This window comes from Rousettus aegyptiacus, unplaced genomic scaffold (assembly GCF_014176215.1).
Source record: "Rousettus aegyptiacus isolate mRouAeg1 unplaced genomic scaffold, mRouAeg1.p scaffold_m13_p_8, whole genome shotgun sequence".
Taxonomy (NCBI): Eukaryota; Metazoa; Chordata; class Mammalia; order Chiroptera; family Pteropodidae; genus Rousettus; species Rousettus aegyptiacus.
In genome coordinates this window covers 35,436,866-35,460,558 of record NW_023416311.1, presented here as the reverse complement: position 1 = coordinate 35,460,558, position 23,693 = coordinate 35,436,866, and the positions used below count along the sequence as shown (strand labels likewise).

Below are 23,693 nucleotides of genomic sequence, written 5' to 3'. Positions count from 1 at the left end.
AAAAGCCTATGTTCCTATGGCAATAGTCAAACAGTAATTTCCAGTAAGAGTAATTTTTTCAGCCACTACAATAGTATAGTACCTAAGCCTTTCGCTGGTTTTGTAGAGACGGGTATTAAATGCTCATATAAGGTTTTCGAAAAAAATGTGCCAGGCTATATGCCAAAGGAGATACATGTTTTTTAAAAGGTACTTGCCCTAAAACCTAGGGCAGATAAATCAGTCAATCACTCAATACAGTCCTATAGTCACCGCAGGCTTAGGGGAACCTACAAGCTGGACTCTGAACTCAGCATGGAGTCCATAGAGCTGTCTGCTTACACTAGGAGGTGGTGGCCAGTAGAAGAAAAGAAGAAAGGAAGTGAGTCACAGGGCAGTTTATGCTGAGGCATGGAGTTCTGAGAGGCAGACACGCTGAAACTGCAAGTGTGTGGGTGAGGAGGACGGGTCTTCAGATGAGGCTAATGGAGGAGGAGGAGGCTTTGCAGGGTCCACATCAGGCAGGTTCTTAAAGCGCCTGATGATTTCTCTACTCCATGATTTAAGGTCTCATCAGAAACTTCAGAGTTTGCTAAGTTGAAATGCCCCCTGGCCTCAAGTGCAAACTGAGTTAGGTTCACCTGCTTGCAATCTAAGTAGCGCACTGGCTGAGGTCACTTCTAAGTGACCAAGGCACCTTCAAGTTTCTATTAGGCTCTGTGCCCTAACCTAAGGAAGAAACTCAGTTTACAAAAGTAACTTGATAATCCAGTTTCCTCAAGTGGAACACTGCATCTTTTAGATACTTTCAGATTATTAGGTCCTGGCCTGAGGGGCGGTTCGGCCCCCACTGCCTCCCCCACCCCGCATCTGTCTGTCTGTCTGAATCTTTGCGTCTTCTATTTTCTCTTATAGGTAAAAAGCCCTATACAGTTTACTTTAGAGGCAGCATTTTAGAATTGGAGCAAGAAGCCGGAGAGTTTGTCTCAGTGACCGACCGATTTTCGGGCTCTATATTAAAATTCCCGGGTTCGACGGCTAACTCAGAACCAGACACTGACCCTGGAATAGAAGAAAAAAAGGAAAGTTTTGGTAAAAGTTGGAGTTCACTGTTAACGCCAGCCAAGAGTTAAAATGAAAATCCAACCAACCGAAACAAAATGGAAACGCTCCATGCTCTTCTATTCCTCGCGGTCTAGCAAACTGTTAGGGTGGTGTCTTGCAAACTGCAAACCCAGCGCACACCCTAGCCCGAAGGGCAGCGAGCGCCGGGGTGCGGCCCTGTCCCCGGCGCCAGGGACCGCACACCCCTTTTCTGCGGACTCACAGGTTTCAGGCCCCGCCTCCTCCAGGACCAGCTGATCGCTGCCTTTAGGCCTGGAGCGCGAGCGACCAGCCCCGCGCCCTCTGCTCCCGAGCGCCTGCCGCGCACAACCCGACCCGGGTCGCGGCCACGCAGCCTTGGGGCGCAGGGCGGGGAGGCGGGGCGGCCGGCCGGGGGCGGAGCGGCGGCCGCGGCTGCGAGCCCGCCCCGCGGCTCGCCCTCCGCCGCGGGCTGGCGCGGCCATGGAGGTCTACATCCCGTCCTTTCGCTACGAGGAGAGTGACCTGGAGCGGGGATACACGGTAGGCGCGGTCCGCGGCCGGACAGGACCCCGGGAGCCGGGCCCGCGGCCAGTGAGCCCGGGAGGTGCCCCCGGCCGCCGCCGCCCCGCGCAGGGGGTCCCCCGCGCCCTCCCCTCCCCCGTCGCGGAGGAAGGGCTGCGCCCCGGCGCGGTTGTCAAGGAAACGTGCACCCCTCCTGGGCGCGGCGGCTGCACACGCCCAGGATCCCCCGATTCATTCCCTTTTCCCTCCCTGCCTCGCTCGGGGTCTGGGGGGGCAGGAGCGACGGCAGTCGAGTCCCCGGTCGCGGCGCTCGCCTTTCTCCCGCCGCCCGCCGTCTGCAGCCCGGGCTGCGCTGCGCTGGTTTCTGGCACATCTGCTCCTAATGCCCAGACAGTAGTGGCTTCGAGGCGGGTCGATGTTGGTTCTAAATTCTATGGGATTCTTTCAGATGGGTAATATGATAATTAAAAAAAAAAAAATTGTCGCTACTTATTAGCCAAAGTGAACACATATGTTGCTTTTAGGTCGTTTCCAAAGTTTCGTCATTCTGCTGTGCCGTGAAATGATGAAAGCAGGTAGTTAATGAGTACTGGAATCACTGAGAAATGAAAAACCTGGCCCCTACTCTTAGCGGAGGCGTGGGCGGCGAGGGCGGAGACCAGGGCCTGGGACCTTTGGCTAGCAAGTTTAGTAAGTTAAACCGTAGGTGGTTGATTTCCCAAAGAATTTAGGCATCTTTCTGTAGACTGTCATTGCTAGAGGGAAAAATGCATCCAGCTGGGTAGAGCTTGGAAGAATTTATTTCCAGTTGTTAAAGAACAGGTGGGCTTTGGAGAAGATTTCATAGGGTAGTCTGAAAGAATTGTTATTTTATTCACTTCTAATTCACTCACTTGCTAAACACCGGTTACATTGATTCGTATTTTCATAAGGAGGATAAAATCACCCTCTCAAAGGAATTTTTAGAATTAAGAGTAGTGCTTGAAGGGTAAAAAAAAAAAAAAAAAAAAAAGATGCACGCAGTATGTGTTTTTGTGGGTTTTTAGAATTAAGTAGGCTGCTAGGTCGAAGTGTCCCAGAACAAGTGCTCAGAGTGCCTTCCCTTGGGGAGGAACCTGCAACCAAGGGAAGCTGAGCGACGCGTGGCCATTCTTTACATAGATAATCCTTTCTGATAAATTAACATTTGGTTAAATATTCTGTATCCCTTATAGAAGAGAAGGGGGTGTTGAACGTAACTTTGAACCTATTCAAAGCTTTTTCCCCCCCTTAGGCCTGAAACACTGGTTGTGTTTCATTTTTCCAGGTACCTCAACTTCCATCAGCATCAACAGTCATAAGATCCTTCCATCTTTGGGGTAGTCTTTTAGGATCTAAAGATGAAAAGCCTGTTTGTCAGGGCTCTTGGTCTTTAGATGAAGGCGGTCTTAGTAGTCTAAGCTAAAAGCTAATTACCTCCTCAAGTAAGCACTTTTAAATGGATCAAAATTAAGGCTATTGGCCATTATTGATTTTCTTTTGTTAGAGGACCTGTGTTTTCCTCCCAAGTTTTTCACATAGTTTTTTATTGCTGGTGTTATTACCTGGCATGTGCCGGACTCCAGGTTGCAAATTAAACTGACTTTGAAGGAGCCCTTTTTAAACTTGGTAGCTTAAATGATGAGAGTTTGTGTACTTTTTAAAAAGTTTACTTTTAAAGAAAATCCTAACTCATTTAACTTGGTAACCATATTGTTAAGATACCTTCTGCAAGTTAGATTTTTCCTTTGTGAGTTTGTGAAGCAGCTATTAGATGCTTTATTCCCTCTAAGCAATTATTTTTTAATTGTACCCCAGTATATTCATTCAGAAGATACTGAGTGTCAGCTATTGTCTCTTCTACATCCTGGTAATTTAGCGTTGAATAATATTCCACCTTAAAAAAAAAAAAAACAATTTAAAAATATAATCTTAGTTTCCTAAACAAGGAACTAAAAAGTGTACTTTAGTGTAAAAATACCTTTTACTTTAGCGATTATGTTTGTGTGTTAAAGTTGAGAAACATGTCATATTCTAACCGTTCAGTGACAGAAAGTTTATAGTAGAAAAGGGTGGTTCTTCCTCCCTGCTTCCAGTCCTTTGTCCTCAGAGATAAAACATACGGATGGGTGCTTTCTTAGAGACTTTTCCCCCATGCTGTGAAAACAGCTTTCTTCTTCTTCTTCTTCCTTTTCTTCTTCTTCTTCGTCGTCGTCGTCTTCTTCTTCTTCTTCTTCCTTCCTTCCTTCCTTCCTTCCTTCCTTCCTTCCTTCCTTCCTTCTTCCTTCTTCCTTCTTCCTCTTCCTCTTCTTTTCTTCTTCTTCTTCTTCTTCTTCTTCTTCTTCATTTTTTTTTTAGAATAAATGGCATGATTTTACTATAACTGTCATTCTTCAACTTATGGATATCTTTCTGTGTCAATATGGATAGGCCTGTCTTCTAACTACTTCCACAGAAGGAATGCGCCATAATTCCTTTACCCAGATTTCTGTGCATGGCCATTGACATTTGCTTCTAATTTTTAGCAACTATGTCAAATGTTGGAGTAAGACATTTCTGCACATGCTTTTTTATGCCTACTACTCGGATTTCTGTAGAACATTAACTAGAAGTGGTGCTTCTGATACATGAAGCATCTCAGCGAGTTGGCTGGGCAGGATTCGGGGTAGAGACTGGAGTTCAGAGTAAGTAGCAGGGTTATGAAGAGTGATTCTTGACCGGTGGGGAGAGACCAGCTCACTAGCCTTGGGAGCTATCAAGAGGATGGACCTCAACTGCAGACAATGGGAAGTCACTGGAGAGTTTTAAGGAAGGAAGTAACATGATTAGCTTTGCATTTAGAAAGATGACCCTAAAGCATTAATCATTTAAGGGAAGCTTGCAAAATAACCAGAAAGAAGAGGGATGAGGTCCTGAACCAGGCGGGGATGAAACAAGAATCCCCAGGACCTGGTGACCAGATGTGAGACAGCAGGGTGACTCCCATGGGTGTGGTTGCCAGTGACCCAATAGGAACCGAAGCAGGAGGGAAATTTCATTTGGAGACCTGTGGAGTTTTTGTGGGGCGAGGCTATATAATTTTGGAGTTGAAGATATATAAAGATCTGGGCTAGAAATATGGCTTTAGGAGGGGTCATTCAGCATGAAAGATGAAAAAGCATAAAAGTTGATGCTGTCCCCAAAAAGAGCATGGGGAATGAGGAAAGAGGGAGGACTGAAAGTCAAATTCTAGAACTTGCATGAGCAAAGATTTATTAGTACAGCATCTAGAGGGAGCAGGAAACCCAGGGGGGTGAGGTGGGGAGAGAAAGGATGGTAGATGGTTTACAAGAAGGAAGAGTGGTAGATGCAGCTGAGCGGTCTTGTTAGATGAGGATGGAGAACCGTCTGTGGGGGTAAGCAGGCCCTGCGTGTTTTCAACTTTCATACATTGTTGCTAAAAACAACAAAACTAGAATTAGTACTTAGGTAACAGCACAAAAGTTTGAATGTTTTAGTTTTCAATTTTCATAGCAGTAAAAATTAAGGCTTTGAATTAGATGATTTTTCAAGTCCTTTTTAACTCAATATCTATGACTGACTGTGTGGTGCTTGTGCGCATATATCTTTTTCTTGGGATCTGGAGTCTTTCCCTGCTTAATGTATCATGCTTTTCAGTATGTAAGGCAGCTTCATGTATACATGACCATAATATTGAGATATATGCAGGGATCATTATTGTTTTCGTATTTTATAGATTAATATATAAAAATAGAACAATATAATGAACTACCATATACCCATTACCTTCAGTATTTCACAATTTTTATTTCATTTACCCCTGTTCATTCTTTCATTTTTAAAAAATTCTGGAATATTTTTAAGCAAATGCAAGATGTAATTTCAGCTGTAAATATTTCACTATGACTATGTGACAGGTAAATAATTTCTAAATAACAACCAAAATGTAAATATTACCTCAAAATTATCAGTACCTTTATATCATCTCAATTCTTAGGTTTTTTTTTTTTTTTTTTTTTAACATAAACACAGTGCAGATATTGCCTTGGAATCAACAGTGATCTGAAAGAAGTAATATTGTTATTTTATATTTGTGAGAATGAGACAGGGAGGTCGAGTTAGGGGCCTGGCTACCAGAGAGTGACCATCCTCTCTCTGCTTTCATCCTTAGAATAGCTTCCACCTGAGGATGAAAAATGGTAACAAGTGAAGATTTAAAAAAATTTCTTTTTGTATACTGCAACATTCAGAGGAAGAAGGGGTATGGACATTTTTCCCCCAAAAGCTCTGAACAAATACATGTCCCTTCATATTTCATTATCTGAATTGGTTTCCCAACCAGTCCCGTTGCCAGGGTAATCCTGTGTGCTGAATGGCTGAGGCTGGGGCTGCCTGAACCATTCACATGGCAAGGGTAGGTTAAGCAGGTGGAGTTAAAATAGGGGCATCTCTGGAGCTGGGAATGAGGTCAGTCCATTCCTGCCATCTAACTCTGGAGACACCACAGTGGGAGAAGGTCAGAAGGACAGTGAGAGCACAGTGTCCACAGCAATATCTTTCAGTCATCCATTGTAAGCACCTATGATGAAGGAGGCCTTTGTGTAGCGAGGACAAAGCTGTCACAGTGCCTCAGTCATGGTAAGTGAACAAACAGCGTAAGGGAACATTAAATATGTGTTGAGTGATTCAATCAAGTAGTGTCAGATTTGTTCCTTATGGTACCAAAGGACAAGAAATATAGTTTGAAAATATTCTTGAACTTTAGCAAACAATGCTGCATTCATTTGAAAATCAAAATTTTTACAAGAGAATTCAATTTTACAAATACAGTGTTTAGAAACTTGGGAACAGAAAGAAGTAAGGTTGTTTTCATTGAGCTAGAACTACATTTTAATCTTTTTTTAGTAGTTTTTACTTTTTATGTAAACCTTCATTTTGAGATAATTTTAGATTTGTAGAGAAGTTGCAAGGTTAACACTGAGTTCTCGTATACCCCTCAGGCAGTTTCCTCATTGTTAACATCATGCTTTCCCATGTCAAAACAGGGAAACTAACACTGGTACCTTACTATTAAGGAAGCTCCAGGCTTTATTTGGATTTCAGAAGTTTTTCCACTAATGTCCTTTTTCTGTTCCAGGATCCAGTCCAGGGTACCACATTACACTGTTTCATCTACTTTGATGTGATACTAAGTTAGTTCAAATTGTAGCACACTGTCTGAAAAATGAGGCCGGTAATAACCCTTTACAGACCAAGTCAAATGTATATATATTTCAGATACTTCTTAGGTAACGTTTGTCATTTGATAAAAGCCTATTTATAACACTCCACCAAAAGCTGTCAGTTTACACAGCTTAGAAGTGAAAAGCACAGGCTATGAACTCATGTTGTCTGCATTCAGATCTTGCCTCAGAAGTAGCCTGACTTTGGGCAAACTGCTTAATCTCCCTGTGTTTTATCTTGCTAATCTGTAAAAGAGGAGAGAACACCAGTACCTAAATTATAGGCTGGTTTGAGGATTAAATGAGATAATCCTTGCAAAGTGCAAGGAGTGGTGTTTCTAGCCGTGTTTGTAATTGATTCTTACAATTTTAAGTAGGGACTGCTTTGAAGTTTACTTTTCTTAAAGCTCTAATGTGAATTAATATTCTTCTGGACATGTAAACACATGTCCAGAAGAAATATTTATGCTATGTAAAATAAACTCTTCACAAATACTTTGAATACTTCGGAAGCAACAATTACATATAACCAACTGATGTTCTTATTACAACTTTCAAGCTGTGTATATCAATTCAGGTTTAGTTTTTTAGCCTTGTTTACTACATATGTTGCTTTGTTTTCTTTGAAGATCATAAAGGCTACTATACTTATATAAGTGATTAGGAATTAGTAGTATTGAGGGCATAGAGATACATAATTTCCACCTTCTCTATTTTCTTCCATCCCCCACTGCATCTCTCTCCAAAGCAAAGGAGCCATGAGGCTCATACCTTGCATTCTTGTGCTGGTTTTCCAGGTAGTCGATCAGATTTTTGATGGAATTTCCTGTTATTTTTGCTTTGTATATGTCTTTTTTTGTTTTTATTTTCCATCATTGTCTTGCCCTTCCTTCCTTTTAAAAGTAACTGTTTATTATGGGAAATTTTAACATAGATAGTAGTGGAGAGAATGATGACCCCTTTACGCAGCTCTAAAAATGATAAATTCACTTCTGGTTTTGTTTCCTATTCATTCCCACTACTCATTGCATGTCCTCCCTGGTTTCATTTTGAAGCAAATTCCAGACCATTCTATGAATATTTTCAGTTGCTACATGTAAAAAACAAAGGTTCCCCTTTTAAAATGTAATTACAGAATCTTTAGACACTTAATAAGCAAAAATTCATAATTATCAATCCATTTTTACATTTCCTTAATTTTCCCATACCCATTGTTTTTCTAATGCAGTTTGTTTGAATTGCAGTTGAAACTAGATTCACACGTAATGTGATTGCTTAATATGTTTCCTCAGCCTTTTTTAATTATAGGTTCTTTTTCCACCTTGTTCCCTTTTTTCTTTTATAATTTTGTTGTATAAACTGTGACATTTGTTCCTGTAGAGTTTCTCATGCTGGATTTTGTTGATTATGTTTTTGTGTCATTATGAATACAGTTTTCTGTTCTTTATATTGTAAAAAGGTAGAGGCTTGATCATTTTCACATTTGACTTGTGAAGCTGGCAGCCAGCATTGAAGAGCATTGCCCAGATCTAGTAACTCGTTAATGGTTGCCAAGTACTGATGTAATGATTTTATCATTCTCTCTTCATTTATTGGCTTGAATACATATGTAAAGTGAAACTTTGCATCATAAATTAGTTACTCTGAGGTGTAGTTTTTACAAAAAAAAAAAAAAAAGGTAGGATGAATCTTCCATTCTTTTATTATTTATTTTTCAAAATAATGAGTCAGTTGCCACCAAAGATCACAAGCTTCACAAAGGTCATCACAGAGTCTTTCTTTTAAAATTTAGTGTTGTTATGAATGTGTGGCTATTAACATATTGGATGTAGTTCACTTCATTGCATTTATCATTCTTCTATACATTTTGTCCCCTCTTTGACCACTTTCAACTTTGGCTATGTCAAGTTGGGTGCTGTGTCCTGACACATCCATCCTTAAGGGCCTTTGATAACTTCTTTGCGTTCTAGTTTAACATCTTTACCCTTCCTGCCCCAGATCTGAAATTTGATTTTTCTCTAAAGATCCCTGGTTGCTTTTAGTGGGAGATGGTATTCAGAGACCATGATCTGGGCACGAGGTGTATACACTGACACTGGGTTTGTGGAGGTTTCTTTTCAGTGGTCAGAGCTAAGAATTTTTTAAGATAAAATACATAGTAAATTCAAGACAACATTTTTTTTCTTATTCTCTTCTATTCTCAACTATGTCTTCTGTTTCCCACACTGAAAATCTTGGTACTTTAGATGCAGAGATTGATAAAATTAGAATATCATATAATTAATAATTTACTTTCTCTCACATTATACACATCAGAGTGTCTTATCGTCAACAGTACTGTCATCAACTTGATTACTGAATACAGCGTAAAACTTTTTTTTAACACGTTCTTTTTTTCTTTGATCTATCTGACTAGGAGTATGCAATCAAATGACTGTGTTTAAAACCACTTAGATCAGCTCTTCTCTGTTTATAACACCAACCTAGCTACTCAGCCTCAATTTAATTTTTTTCTTAGGGTTTTTTTTTTAATTTAAATTAATTTTGCTATATGTTGTGTAAAGTGTGTACTGTGGCAGGTTTGCCTGCAGAAATCTAGCTTCTGTCATTTCCTTTTCACACTATTTTCTTCCTCTCCCATGGATGACCATTGAAAAAAGTTATGGTTATCATTCCATTTAAAAAATATATATCAACAAATTCAAATACATTTGTGCCCTACTCCTTTACTTAGATCAAACAGTAGTATATTAAAACATTTTCTTCCTCCTGCTTCCCCGCCACCCCCCCTCCCCCTTAACAATGTACCCTGGTGCTCACTACACAGGGGCATACACCAGATAGGACGGTCTTTTCTGTCACTGTTGTTCTCCACTGTCAGCTGCAGTCACTAGCCTTGTGCACATGTGTTTTTGTATTTTTGTCAGTGTATCCTTTAGAATGAATTCCTAGCGGTGGGTTACCGCATCAAAAAGTAAATGCATACCTAATTTTGCCAGATCTTGTCAAATTCCCCTTTTCAGAGAGTGTGCTATTTTGCATTCCCATAGCAGTTTTTGAGAATGCACGTTTCCTTACAGGTTCGCCGACTGAGCCTGTTTTTAGGCTTTTGGATTTTTGTCAGTCTGATAGGTGAGCAGTGTTATCTCAGTGTAGTTCCCATGTGGTTTGCCGGTAAGTTCTGAGGACTAGATTGGGTATTATTTGAAACATGCTAGTGTCTCCTAGTTGCTTTTTTTTTTTTTTTTGGAAGGGGGCCCTTGAAATATGCCGTTGACCTCTTCTTGTTGATTTTTATAAAAAAGGTAAATTTTCCAGGTGTCCACATTATAGTTCTTATTCTAAGGAAGAACCAATATGTGAATTGAGTCTTACCAGTTGCCTTTCCTTTGTCCTTTGAATTTAGATGGATTCAGGAATTTAGAAATTGTTTCAGAAGCTGTAAATGTCTCCCTCTTCTACACCCTCACTCTCCTCTCCTTCTTGCTACTGGAAATTCATCTTATTGTCCGGATTACATAAAGCAGGTAGAGCAAAAATTTGCTCTTGTGATTTTTTATCATGTGCCTACCCTCTCCCAGGCATCATGCTGGTATTGTGGGTGCAGGAGTAGCCACCACGAAAGCTTGCTCTGGAAGGGTGAGTGGGAGTTTGTCAGTTAGAGAAGGAAGATCATCTCAGCTTCTAGGAGGGGCATGGGAAAGGGTAAAAAGTATGGATAGGTGTTTAGGAAGGGTAGGTGGTGGGGGTGGGACTGGAGTTGGAAGGTTAGGTCGAGTGGTTTAGTTGGACTGTAGATACCCGGAGGAATTTTGTCCTAGAAGCAGGTACAAAGTGATGAGAGCAGTTATTATTTATTTGTTTGTTTTTAAGAGGAACGAGACATCAGAGGTACCAATGACGAAAAATATATGAAAAGATAATCTCAGTAATTAAAGAAAGGCAAATTTGTAAACAAGGTTTTTTTTTTTTAAAGTTAAAATGAAAAAGATTGGTAAAAACCAGACTAAAGAGAATGAGGGTGAGGGGAAACAGGTTCTCTAACACACTGTAGGTGAAACTGTAGCTTGGAAGATTGATTTTGGAGATCAGTTTGGCAATATTTATTAAATAAAATATTTACATGCCCTTTGACCCAACCTTCCCACTTTTTGGTCGGTATCCAGAAATGCACAAGGGTATACACATAAAGCTATTCATTGTAGCATTGTTTATAATATCAAGAGAAAATGGAAACCAGTCATTCACTTATTTAACAAATGTTTATTGACTACCTACTAAATTGCAAGTACTAACTAATCTGCTTCTTGGGCACAAGACAGTGAACAAAACCGTCAAGTCTCTAACCTCAGTCAAAAGTCTCCTCTAGGAGCTGGCAGTCTTGTTAGATGTGTGGGGGAGGGGCAGAAAAAAATAACATGATAATTAAATTACATATAGTATCCTAGTGGTAAGTTCTACTGAGTAAAATAAACAAAGGAAAGGGGATAAGGTGTGCTGAGGGGTCATCAGAGAAGCCCTCACTGGGAAAATGATGTTAGGACACAGACCTGAAGGAGGTGAGGTGGCGAGTTATGAGGTGATCGAGGGGAAGAGTGTTCTCAGCAGAAGGAACAAAGGGGACGAGACGGGAGTGTGCCCAGTGTGTTTAAGATATAGAAAGCAGTCCAGTGGGGTTGGACTGGAGTCAGAGAGTAGAGGATAATGGGAGATGAGGTCATAGGCCATGTTGAATAAACTCAAAAAAAGTCAAGAGATTTGCTAGAAAATAAATGACGATTTGTTCAAGGGTCATAGGGTTTGCAAACCAGAAACACTACAGGCAATATCCAGAGTATTCTAAAAGAGAAAGAAAAGTCAGAGTTTTCTAGTAAAAAGTACCTTATTGAGAAGAATTAGTTCTGCATTCTCAGCTCCTGGATTGGTCCAAGATGGTATTCATCAGATGTGCAGTGGTGTAGACAATGGAACATTTCTTCATGAGGTCCTTCAGATGGTTGATTGAAGGCTTGCTGTATGTCAGGCATTAACACACGACACACTGATGTGCATCCAGGGATCGATGCGGGACTGGAAAGTTCAAAAGTTTAAGTACCCAGAGTTAGTTAAAACAAGAATCATCGTTTCTTTATGCCGAGCCCGCTTGAATTTAATAATTTAGCAACTTGACCACAGTGATGCCATTTTATTTCTTCACTGTATTCCTCAGTAGTTCAGTGGGGCAGATAATGTGAGGTAGAGTGGTAGGCCTGAAAAGGAATGAAAAAGCTTTTACTCTGAGAGCTGAGAAGCAGAGGAGTGGTGTGATTCAATAAGTTTTTACAGATGGAATTTCTTGCCCTTGCATGTTGGTTATATGAGTTTTGTTTCAAAAGGATCAGATGTGGAGAATAGACTATAGGAGGGTTGGATGTCAGCAGGGAACTCAGTAGGAAGTTATTGTGGTATCCCAGGTACAAGACCATGATGACTTAGAGCAATTTGGTAGGGGGAAGTGGTGGAAGATGGTTGGACTGTAAATAGCTTTTGATGATGAAACCAGTGGGATTCGTTGATGGATTGGATTTGGAGTGCAAAAAAAAAAAAAAAAAAAAACGAGCAGGATGACACCAAAGTTTTTATATTGAGCAATTGGAAGAATGGTGGCAGTGTTTATTGAAATGTGGAAGGATTTAAGTAGAGCAGATTTGAGAGGATAGATCAGAAGTTTTATTTTTTGGGCATGCTTAATTTGAAATGTTTGACCAGATATCTGGGTGTCCTGTGACCCAATCAAATTGACATATAAAATTAACCATCACAAATCCACCCCTGTCAATTTGGCAACCATACACATCTCTTTTTTAAACCATAGTTAATCTCTAAGTAAAGACAATTCAAAGGTCATAATTCTGCCTGACATGATACATCTGTCCTGCATACAACTGAAAACATACTAACTCCTTCCACAGAAGAGGAGGTAAAATTTTTGAGTCATGTTTACTTTTTTCTTGATATTAAATACTTAAATACTATGAATAAAGTCAATACATCTTATGTTACATAAGGGGATAAGTGAGGGAAGAAAATAAAAATATTTGCTTTATGTATATGACTATGTATATATATATATATTCATACACACATAAGTATATTCATAACAAAATACAGAAGGAATATTCATGACACAGTCCTCACTTCTGTAATTGGTCATGTGCTTGTAGAAGGTATTTCTACCTTCTTGTACTACCCACTCCATATTTCCTTTGCCTTCAGTAAGCACCTCAGCTGGCCCTGGTTCTTTACCTGGTGGAGTGACCCAAGTCTTTATACTTGAAAGGTCTAAGATGTTAGTAGTCCTGCTTGAATTAGATTGTTTTCCAATTGACTTTAATCACAGGGCATTGTAATACTAAGAGACACCCTGAGAAATCACCTGTATTTCGGACATTCTCTTCCTTACCTCCATTGTGGAGTAGTAGCCAATTTCCTTTTCATAGTCAGGATCAGTCACCCTGGTCAGCACAGGAACTCCCCCTGTGCCTGTTCTTTTATAGATGTGAGGAGCTGAAAGTGGCCAGATGTCATTTGTAACTTCCAGTTCAGTGGAATCATTGTTGTATCTTCTGGTGCATTCTGGGCCATTCTTCCCCTTGGAACTAAGACATCTCGACCAGCAGAGCATAAAATCATGGGGACAGGAAGCAAAGATTTTGCAAGCAGGGCTAATAGTAAGTGGTGTCGCTCCCATTTCCACCTCTTGATTCCTAGACCTGGGAATCTGGCTATTGGAGTAACAGCATCATATATTAGATGCTGGTTCAGAGTATATACAGCCTTCTGGAGAACCTTGTCTCAGCCCCACAAGTGCTATGCAGCTGGCACTGTAACTGAGTCTACAGAAGGCCGTTCCACCATTCTGTCAAGCCAGCTGCTTTGGGAGGGTGGGTAGCTTGGTAAGGTCAGTGAATTCCAGGATCATGGACCCATTGTACCACTTCATTTGCTGTGCAGCGAGTTCCTTAATCAGAAGTAATGCTGCGTGGAATGCCGCAATGGTGGATAAAGTATTCCATTAAGTCCATTGTAGTTGTGGCAGAAGCATTGCATGCAGGGTAGGCGAGTCCACATGCAGAGTGTCTACACCAGTAAGAACAAAACGCTGCCGCCTTGCATGATGAGAGCAGTCTCTTGCAATCATCCTGCCTCCAGGTAGCTGGCTGATCACCTTGGGGAATGCTGCCATATCAAGGGCTCAGTGTTGGTCTCTACTGTTGGCAGATTGGACCATTCCTCAGTGGCCGCAGGCAGGTAGGCCTTGGTGAGCAGAAGGCCATGTTGCAGAGCCCTTGCGTGACCTCCATCCCTGCCACTGCCGCCACTTTGTTCATGAGCACATTGGATGATGACGTAAGTGGCTGGGGAAAGAAGCTGATGGGCATCCACAGAACAGGTCATCCTATTCCTCCTTTGCCAAGGTCACCCTTTGGTGAGCATTCACATGGGACATAAATTTCTTCATGTTTTTTTTTTTTTTTTTGCCCATTCAGAGAGGTCTGTCTGCGTAACCTCTTCCTCAGATTCCCTCGTCACCCGTTTTCCAATCATGTTCCTTCCAGCTCCCTGACCATCTAGCCAAACCCTTGGGCACAGCCCGTGAATCATGTATACTAGCACATGTGGCCATTCCTCCCAAGCAAAGTGAACAGCCAGGCGCACGGCCTGGAGTTCTGCCCACTGGGAGGATTTCCCCGCCCCACTGCCCTTCATGGATGTCCCAGAAAGAAGCTGCGGTGCCTGCATATGGTGCAGAATCATCCGTAAACCAGGCCCAAGTCTTCTCTTTCTCTGTCAGCTGATTGTGGGGAACTCCCCATGAGGCCGTAGGTGGGAGAGAGAAAGTGGTGTAGCAGGAGTGGGAACCGTGGGCGTTTGGGCCACTTCTTTAATTTACTTGTACCTGCAGGGCCTGCTTGGGCCTGATCACATATATAACCGCTTCCATTTGATGATGCTTACCTAACTTTATACCTTGGTGAGTCAAATAACACCCAGTTTGTGATGGACAGCTCAAATTGCATGGCAACTGGGCCCATGGTTAAGTTTTCAGTCTCTAGTAAGGCCTAGTAGCAGGCCAAGAGCTATTTCTCAAAAGAGTAGCTATCCACAGAGGATGGCAGGGTTTTGCTCCAAAATCCTAAGGACCTGGCAGTGCGATTCCCCTGTAGGGTCTGCCAAAGACTCCAAAAAGCGTCTCTGACTGTCACGCCACTTCAAGCACCACTGATTGGGTCTGCGGGTCCAAGTGGCAAAGCAGCTTGTATGGCATCTTGGGCCGGTGGCAGAGTCTTTGCTTGTTCTGGGTTCACTTCAAAAGGAACTAGCAGCTTTTCAGGCCCCTTGGTAAAGGGGCTGGAGTAACACCCTGAATATGTTGCCTCCAAAATGCAGAGCTTCACCATGTTATGGAGGGCAAGCTGCTTTGCTCCATCTGGAGGTTTAAATATTAATTTCATCTTTACAAAAAAACCTTTACAGAAGCACTCAGAATATTTGACCAAATACCCCATGGTAAAATTCACCTTCACGCTTCCTTCTAAAAGTGAAATATATACTTCATTCATAAACAAACATTTTAGTGTTCTCCCTTTTATTTTAGTTCGTGTGAACATAACATGTGAAAACAAGTTGTTGTATTTTATTGTGTCATATTTATTTTAAGCTATGTTTAATCCTTCAGTTGGAAGGATTTTTCTTTGGATGGAAAGTTTCCGTCTTCGTTTTTTAAAAATGATCATATGGTAGAGAATAAAAGTTTATAGAAAAGGTCTGTTTTCCTTGTTTATTATTAGTGAATAATTAGATCTCATTGTCAGTAAAAATTGATGGTTGCAGCTTCCAAACTATTGAGCCTGTGCTAATAAATGCAACAGTTGTTCATAATTTGGTGGTAAATGACCTTTAAATGTAGACATTTACAGAGGCTGTCCTTGGGGAACAATTTAACTTCCAAATGACACCCTTGAGTACTTGTTATCATTTAAATATGCTTCTTTTTGTCAATAACAGAATAACAAATACAGGTTAGATTTCTAATGTTGATTCAGATACCAGGAAACCTGCTGAATAAATTAGTGTACATTTGATTTATATTGACCAAAATTTTTTACGTTGCTGTGTTACAGGTCAAGGTGACATGCATTTAAATGCATTGTAGAGCAGAGGTCATGGTTGACTGACATGAATGCTTACACTGTTTTTAATTAACTTTTAAATATTATCCTAAAATTCCTTCTCAAGTACCAATTATTAGGAAGAAGATTGAAGTGAATTTAGGACATTAGTGGAGACTTTATTTTAAAAGTCAATACTCTTGATCTTTCCCATAAAAATTATTGGAGTAAATTATTGCCACATTTTATCTTATAATTTGTATGGAAATCAGATCTGCTTTTCTCATTATAGACTCTGAATTCATTGTCTGTGAATTTTCCATTGATAGTTTTGCAGAAGTAATCTGAGATAGCATTGAGAAAAGCAAAGTAATGAGCAAAGTCTTACCTAGTGCAAGAAGTACTTTATCAAGCAAATGCATTTTCTTAGTGCTATAAACTTTTTTTGTTGATGTTGACATTTGTATGTGGAAGGAGGGTGGTTTGCAGGGTGAAGATGCAGATTAAATTTGTCAGCCATTCATTAGTAGTCCAGAGTGCATGTTTTAGGGAAGCTGATTTGCCCTTTGAGTGAATATCTTGACAATGAATGCTGCTGCTTTTACACATTAAAATTGTTGGATAAAGAGCATTTTGCTTTCCGTATAAAATTTTTCTCATCATGCCACTTGTAAGAAGGTTTACGTCAATCAAAAAGTATGCATGGGGTATTTGGGGTAACCTGCTGAGCTTTGCCTCTCGAGGAGCTGCACGTGAAAGCCAGCACAAAGCTCCTCTGCTTTAAAACTTTCCGTATGAACTTCTATCCGTGTAAGCAAAGAAGCGCAGTCAACTTTACCCGCCTCCAGAGTAGGGCAGCGTTCCCGGGATGTCAGTTTGGTTTCAGCCGCACTGTGGTTCTTTAGCCTGTCGCTTCGTGCTTAGGTTTCACATGCCTAGAATAGCATCGACTCCATGTTGTCCAAGAGGGCAAAAGAAGTGGCAGTGTTGAAAATGCTAATAAGAGAGAAGAGGAAGTGGAGATGATAAAATTGAAAGTGGTGAGAGAATGACAAATGTTGCAAGTGCATACGAGATGACTCACTCAATAGCACGAATGATTCTGGAGGACAAAGGTTAGAGTCATGTCGTGTGTCTGTAAAGGGACACGTCACTTAAGTGACTGACACATGGAAAGACTTTGGGGTGCTAGCACCAACTTCAGGTGCCTGATGCTAAGGGAGAAGGCAGGAAGTTGGAGAAAAATACGACGCGATGGTGCTGCCGGTCGACGGCCCTTTGGAACACCGGGATTCTAGTGCAGGTAACTAACTGGCTGCTAAAGCTGCGAGCTCAGCCGTGGCTGCCCACTGGAGTCACCTGGAGAGCTTTACAAACTGCCGGCGCCCAGGTGCCACCCTCAGAGAACCTAATGGTGTTAGGTATGGATTGAGCATCAGAATTTTTTAAAGGCCCCTGAATGATTCTCATAAGCACTTGAAATTGAGAACTGTACTAAAGATGTCCTGAAAATGCTTGTGGAGATGATTAAGGCAAGTTACTTTCCAACACGTAAGTGGTTCTTGGGAGCGGATAAACATACAGATTTTCAAGCTCTGTCCCCAGAGTCTCACGTTATTGAGGCCTGGGGCGTTGGTATAGTTTTAAAACTCTCCAGGTGAATTTAATTTATAGCTAAGCCTGCAAACTGTGGAGTAGGTGGCTTAGCCCTGCAGGTTATTTAGCTTGAAGGATCCCATAAAGCTTTGTTTTAAAGCTTTAAAGGATTGGTGCTCACACTGATTCAGCAAAAGCATGTCTAGGACTCAGCATTGAGACCACGCTCGAGTCTTTGCATCCAACAACAAACGAACTTAGGAAAAGCTTCTCTGACCTCAGCCAGTTTGAGGAAATTCTGAGGAGTGTCTAAGCTGGGAGCCAGACAGACTGGGTTCCACATTCTTGCTTTGGAACTTGCCCAAGTCATCGATTTCCCTGAACGTCGTTTTCCTAAAATGCCTACCTCGGTTTTCTCACAGGGATCCAATGTAGGTACTGGGCGCGTAGAAAGAACTCCCTATGTGGGGGCAGCTACTGTTATTCCTAATACTTTCAATTAAATTTTTACCAGTAGGAGTTAATATGTCATGTATTTTACCTTCCTTTCATCTAGTATGAAATTTTTTTGCTTTTCTTTTGAATAATTCTCAGTTTAATTCACTGCTTTAAGTGAATTCTTTTTAAAACGCAGTGTCAAAAGATCCTGGCACTCATGGACATGAACAATAGAATAGTGGTTACCAGAGGGAAGGGGGGTAGATGGGGTAAAAGGGGTCAAATATGTGGTGACAGAAAGAAATCTAACTGTGGGAGGTGAGCACACAATGTAAATATATCTATGCCTTACCGTTCAAATGTTCGACTGAAACTTACCGGATTTCGTAAACCAATGTCACCATTTAAAAAAAAAAAAAAAAAAAAAAAAAAAAAAAAAAAAAAGATCCTTGCAGTGTTTTCCAATTAGAGAATGTAGATTATGTGGTTAAACATCAAATGGCTAGCAACAGCTCTTTATTCATCAAAGAGTACTTAGATGAAATTCCATTTGCTTTCCTTTGCTGTAGACTCCTGACAGTGTTCTCAGGCAAAACCTTTGTTTCCTGCTTTCTCCATAAAAGGCCTTTTGAGAAGAGGCCAGATAACCAAACCTAAATTTGTAAGTGCGTTAGTACATGTTTGCAGCCTGGCAGTGGGGATGGGGCCAGTTCTCATCCAGAAACCACTTTTGTATGGTTTGCTCTGAGCAGAAGTAGAACTTTAACTCCTGACTCATCAATGTTCAAGTTTAACCCAGTTCAGATGAGGCCAGCTTTAGCGAATGTCATTTTAACCCAGATTGTTGTTTTTGAAGTTGTCACTGCAGTCAAATGTGCCCCTTCAGTGAATTCTGGGCCTAGAAAGTTTTATGGGAGCTCATCTTTCTGTGGCCCAGAGGATTCTAAATGCCAGGCTGGGGAGATGGACAGTCTGTTTAATTGGAAGTTTAGCTCAGAGTTTATGTGATTTTGCTGTGAGCACTGGGTGCTATGCAGGGCCTGAAGAGGGGGCAGGCAGGAGCTGTAAGAGGTGGCAGTGGATGAGGGCTGGGTGAAGGTGCAGAGACGTGGGGCACAATTTTATCAGCTGCAATATTTGCTTACATTTATTTATTCAGCCAATAATTGTTGACAGCCTGTGGTGTACCAGGCACTGTACTGGGCCCTGGGATGCCATCATGTTGAGCAGTTTTCTTTCCAAGACCCTCAACACACTCTAGATTTCCTTCTCAAAGTGATTCTGTTTGTGAACACAGTGTGCACTAGTGCTGTAGTTAATTAAGTCAGTTTACTAATCTTGCAGTGCTTCATGGAGCACCAAACATACAAATATGGTTATGTTAACAAGCTTAAATATGAATAAACCATTAACCTCAGTTTCCTTATCTTTAAGGAAACCCATAAGGTTATTTCCAAGATTAAATGAAATAATGCATGTGAAATGCCTGGCAAGATGTCTGCCTCAGATTACATTTAGCTCAGTAAGTGTGGCTGCTATGATTTGGCCTCTCTCTGCCTTCATAGTCTTGGTTCAGTCTCTTCCCTGGAAGCCAGGTATAAAATACAATCAAGAAGCTGATGTGAAAGACAGAAAGGCAGCTGGGAGAGGGGTCTCCCAGCAGGTGTTCTTCTATCTCACACACTGGGGAACCCGAATGGGAATGTTAAATGTCAAGTAGAGAGGGAAGTCGCTGTGTATCTCTTGGGTGCTGACCAAGGTTAGCATGTTTTACTTATTTGGATACTGGATCATACAGCATTAGAGCTACCTCTCATGAGTCAGGCAGAAGCAAGGTTATGTGCAACTTATAAACTTACTTCTTTGGGAGGACATTCTCTGAGAAAGGAAGTAGCAGTGTGATTGAAGAGTGGACTTTGGAGTTGATGACACCTGCTCACTTCCTAACCATGTGTTTAACGGTCTGGTGCCTTAAATGCACTGAGCCTCAGCCCCCTTAAATGGGGATAATAGTAACTATTCACACACAACAGGGATATCAATCAAATAAAATAATGGGTGTTAAGCCCTTAACGTATAGTAGGTTTTATAGTGGTTAGTGTTGGCATTTGTTTCTAAAAATTTAAATCTTTTTGTTGGATTTATATGGTGGTTTCTCAGTCAGACTGGTGTAGGATTTCTGGTTAGAGGACAGTTGGTACCATAAACCCCTCCCTCATTCCTGCACTTTCTCACCAGCACAAAGCAGAAATGACAGAAATCGTGCCTTTGAAGTAAACATTTGTTAGGAATTCTAGTATGGCGAAGTAATTTGGGGTTCTTGTAGTTGAATTAGAGTTTGACCTGTGTTTAATTACTTAATTACTTTTTTGAGGTGAGGCAACCCTTGGTTGACCTCGCAGATTGCAAGGACCTTGTTAGTTTACAATCCCTTATATTTTTATTTTTTACGCCTACAGCATCTGGTCTTCCTAGGTGGTCTCCCATCCAAGTACTAACCTGGCCTGACCTTGCTTAGCTTCTGAGATCAGATGAGATCGAGCTTGTTCAGGGTAGCATGGCCGTAGATGACCTGTGTTTATTTTATCCATGAACTGTAGAATTGTTTCTTGTGTCCCGTAGACACTCTGTCAAAATCGATGAATGATAGTTTTAACAAATGAAAAATGTGGTGCCGTGAAAATAAGATGACCCAGAACTCGAGAGAGTTCACATATTAAAACTTCATTTTTATGGAGAAAAAGTGCATTTATCTTATAGATTGCCCAGGCAAATATGCACTTCTAAAGAAGACTTCTTTTAATGCTTTGCCATCAGTTGCCTGAGGCTTATGAAGTCGAGGGGTAGTGCAGCAGAGCAGAAGGTGTCTGAGCCTGCACGTAAACCAGACCTGGGTTCTCACCTGACGTGGCTCCTCGTGCCTCGGTCTCATTTGTAAGCTAGGAGAATGCTAGCACCAAGAGTCGTGAGGATAAAAACGTCTTCGAGGTAATAAATGAAAAGCACCTAACACAGTGCAAGGAATGTACTAAAAAACAGCTGCTGTTGTTACCCTGGATCTAGAAAGCAGGAGGAGAATGTCAGGTTCTCTTTGTTGCAAGCCGGGTACGAGAAGCACTCGTTTTGCCTCCGTCTTGTGCCATCTCCTCCTCTGGCCTGGGCAGCCTCTCTCTCCTGCTCGGTGGCAGCTGCCCAGGGGCCTGAATGCTCTTGGATTTACACTGCACAAGAGGAAGGAGCATGCCGATTCTGTTCTGGCGATCGTGATGAAGCTTGCTGTGATTCTAGTGCTGTAAGTGGCCTTTCTGCTCTGCGATTATTCTTGACTGGACCACAGTGCCAGCAACTGCAGGGACCAGGATCCCACGTCAGCCACATGGGCCCCAGTGTCTGTGACCTTGCTTCTAATCTAGGGGAGGGAGGCAGTCATGCTAGTGCCTGATGGGGATTTTCCTGCACATGCTAGAGAATTGAAAGTAACGTTTGAAACATGTACCCAATCCACTGGGGGATAATTTGTGCAGCCAGGAGCATTTTCCAGTATAGTTATCAACACTGGAGAGGAACTTAAAACAGAAACTCAGTACGAAGGATGGTTCATGGAACAGCGAGTTTTGGTAATTTGAGTAAGTGTTATCGTAAGCTTAAATGTCCAGTAATCTGTTGAGTCAAAATTCAGGAAACACTTTCGCCATTAAAAATAAAAAAAATGGATATGAAACCAGAAGTGCTGGAACTGACTTATTAAATAATAATGGTTAAAAATGATTTAAAACGTGTGTGTGTGTCTAATGCTAGATTATGTGAAAGGTATATTTAAGCAGTCCTGTTTGATTTGTCCAGTTTTTGCTTCCCTTGATTGCCCTAGGCCTATGCAAGAGCACTTCACTGAGTAACGGAGGACTGTGGAACTGTGAATATTCCTTCAGAATTTTTTGTGGACCATTTTGTATTTAGGTCTTTATAAATCTACTGATTTTCTTTAGGTCATGTACAGGCTGTTCTTAAATGAATATGGGTAGGCACTGGGTTCTTAAATTGGCTATACTGCTGTTATTTTGAAAATGTTTATTATATGATTTTTTTAAATTTGGAGGGGTTTCAAAGAAACATTTACTTTATGTTAGAGATACAGTCATGTTCATAGGCTATTTAAGTAGCATTGGTTTATTAAAAAAATGAAGACATATTAGTCTTTGAAAGCACTTCAGCATATTTTAACTGCTTACTTGTTTAATTAATATATTTGAAACATTATAAGATAGTTAATTTTAAGGAGTGGTTCCATAAAAGTTGGGTGGATATTGTTAAAGATCTGTGTCATTGAACCTCTGCTCTTAGTCTTGCATACAAAGGAAGCAAAGCATTTATTATAAAGTAATGTAATTAATCAATGTAACTTAGTAAATCAAGCGTTTGAATGCCTGCTTGGTGCCAACTGCAGGCAAATGACTTTAAGGCATAACTCAAGCCCTCAAGGAGTTTGCAGTTTATACCAACAGACTCAGTACCCACAAAACAATAATGAATGCTTTAAGGTAATCCATAGCAAAATAGCACATTGTATTGAACAGAGATTTTGAGAATGAGATCAGTGAGAAGTGAAGTACCTGGCAGACTTCCTGCAAGAAACTGTGTTTAAGGAACATTTTGAAGCCGCAGTAGGGTTCCGATAACCAGATGGAAAGGATAGGCTTTTGTGATGGAATTCACACCCTTTCCCCTAAAAAAGGTAGAGAGATGTAGACAGACATTATGTGATAGGGGGTGGAAAGAAAGCAGTGTCTAGTGTGCAGTGGTGGGTAGAGAATGGAAGCATTTTGGATACAAGGGCCAGGGCCAGATTGCAGAGTCCCCGTGGAGGACTGCCTTAGTTCTGTTTGCTACTGTAGGGTGGACAGCAACCGATGTTGAAGATGTCGAAGGTATTATTAGTGCCCATTCCGCTTTTGATGGGGAGTGGGGATAAGGGGGTACCTTCTAGTAGGTAGAATGTCTGAGTTGCTTTGGAGGGAGGGGTGCAGAGGAGAAAATGCTCATTGCTGGCGTCAAGTAAGGGTAGGGTAGGAAACTTTGAAATGTGATAAATTTGTATAGAAATTAGGGCGGCATAACATGTTTCTGAACAGCAAAATGCCGTGAAGATGGGTAAATTATGTCGATTATACTTAGCTTGGTGTACAGGAGGTTTCCAAAGGGGGTTGATTGCGGTCATCTGTGGGGCTGTTGCTGTGGCCCAGTCTAGGCTGGGGCGGCGGGGTCGGGGACAGTGTGGAACTATGACAGGATGAAGGTCGAGACTGGGACAGTGGCATAGGATTCTGAACAAGATGTTGGTGGGCTTTAGAAACTGTCTGGAATGGGCAGCTAACAGGAAAGGATAAACAAAAAGTAAAATTTAGTGTCCTCTCTCTCACCTCTACTTACCTCTTCACTAGACTCTTCCTGTTTCCCCATCCCTCAGTTGCTGGAGGATTGGGCTTCTCCTGCCTCTGAGTCTCATATTCTTCAGCCTGCAGGAAGCCTATCCTGGTTCCCTATCCAGAGTTAGTTAGCTTGTGTTTTCCTTCCTGAACCAGTCTAGTTTCACCTCTTCCTAGTAGCCAAAGGTGAGATTTTCCCTTCTTTGCCCACGAGTTTTCTTCTTAACTCCATCATCTTCAAGCCTATGAGCCAACGA

The 23,693-nt window shown here is 41.4% G+C and overlaps 1 protein-coding gene, 1 long non-coding RNA gene and 1 pseudogene across 5 annotated transcripts in view; 1 reads left to right on the top strand and 2 right to left on the bottom strand.

The window, feature by feature from the left end:
- Positions 1-495: 495 nt before the first annotated feature.
- On the bottom strand, positions 496-1,433 carry LOC118606691. Its single transcript, XR_004952576.1, has 2 exons — positions 1,131-1,433; positions 496-1,041 (listed from the first exon to the last, which is right to left on the bottom strand). It is a non-coding gene; the product is annotated as an uncharacterized LOC118606691 (long non-coding RNA).
- Positions 1,431-23,693, top strand: part of SNX24 (sorting nexin 24) — a 132,458-nt gene continuing 110,195 nt past the window's right edge. The window contains exon 1 of one of the 4 annotated variants that reach the window (XM_036225887.1): positions 1,431-1,605. In XM_036225887.1, coding sequence (XP_036081780.1) covers positions 1,546-1,605 — 60 coding nt within the window. In that variant the 5' untranslated portion in view covers positions 1,431-1,545. Of the gene's footprint in view, positions 1,606-5,613; positions 6,244-14,314; positions 17,283-23,693 lie in introns of those variants that run through there. The other 3 variants (XM_036225890.1, XM_036225888.1, XM_036225889.1) reach the window with 3 other exon arrangements.
- On the bottom strand, positions 20,464-20,582 carry LOC118607291 (annotated as a pseudogene).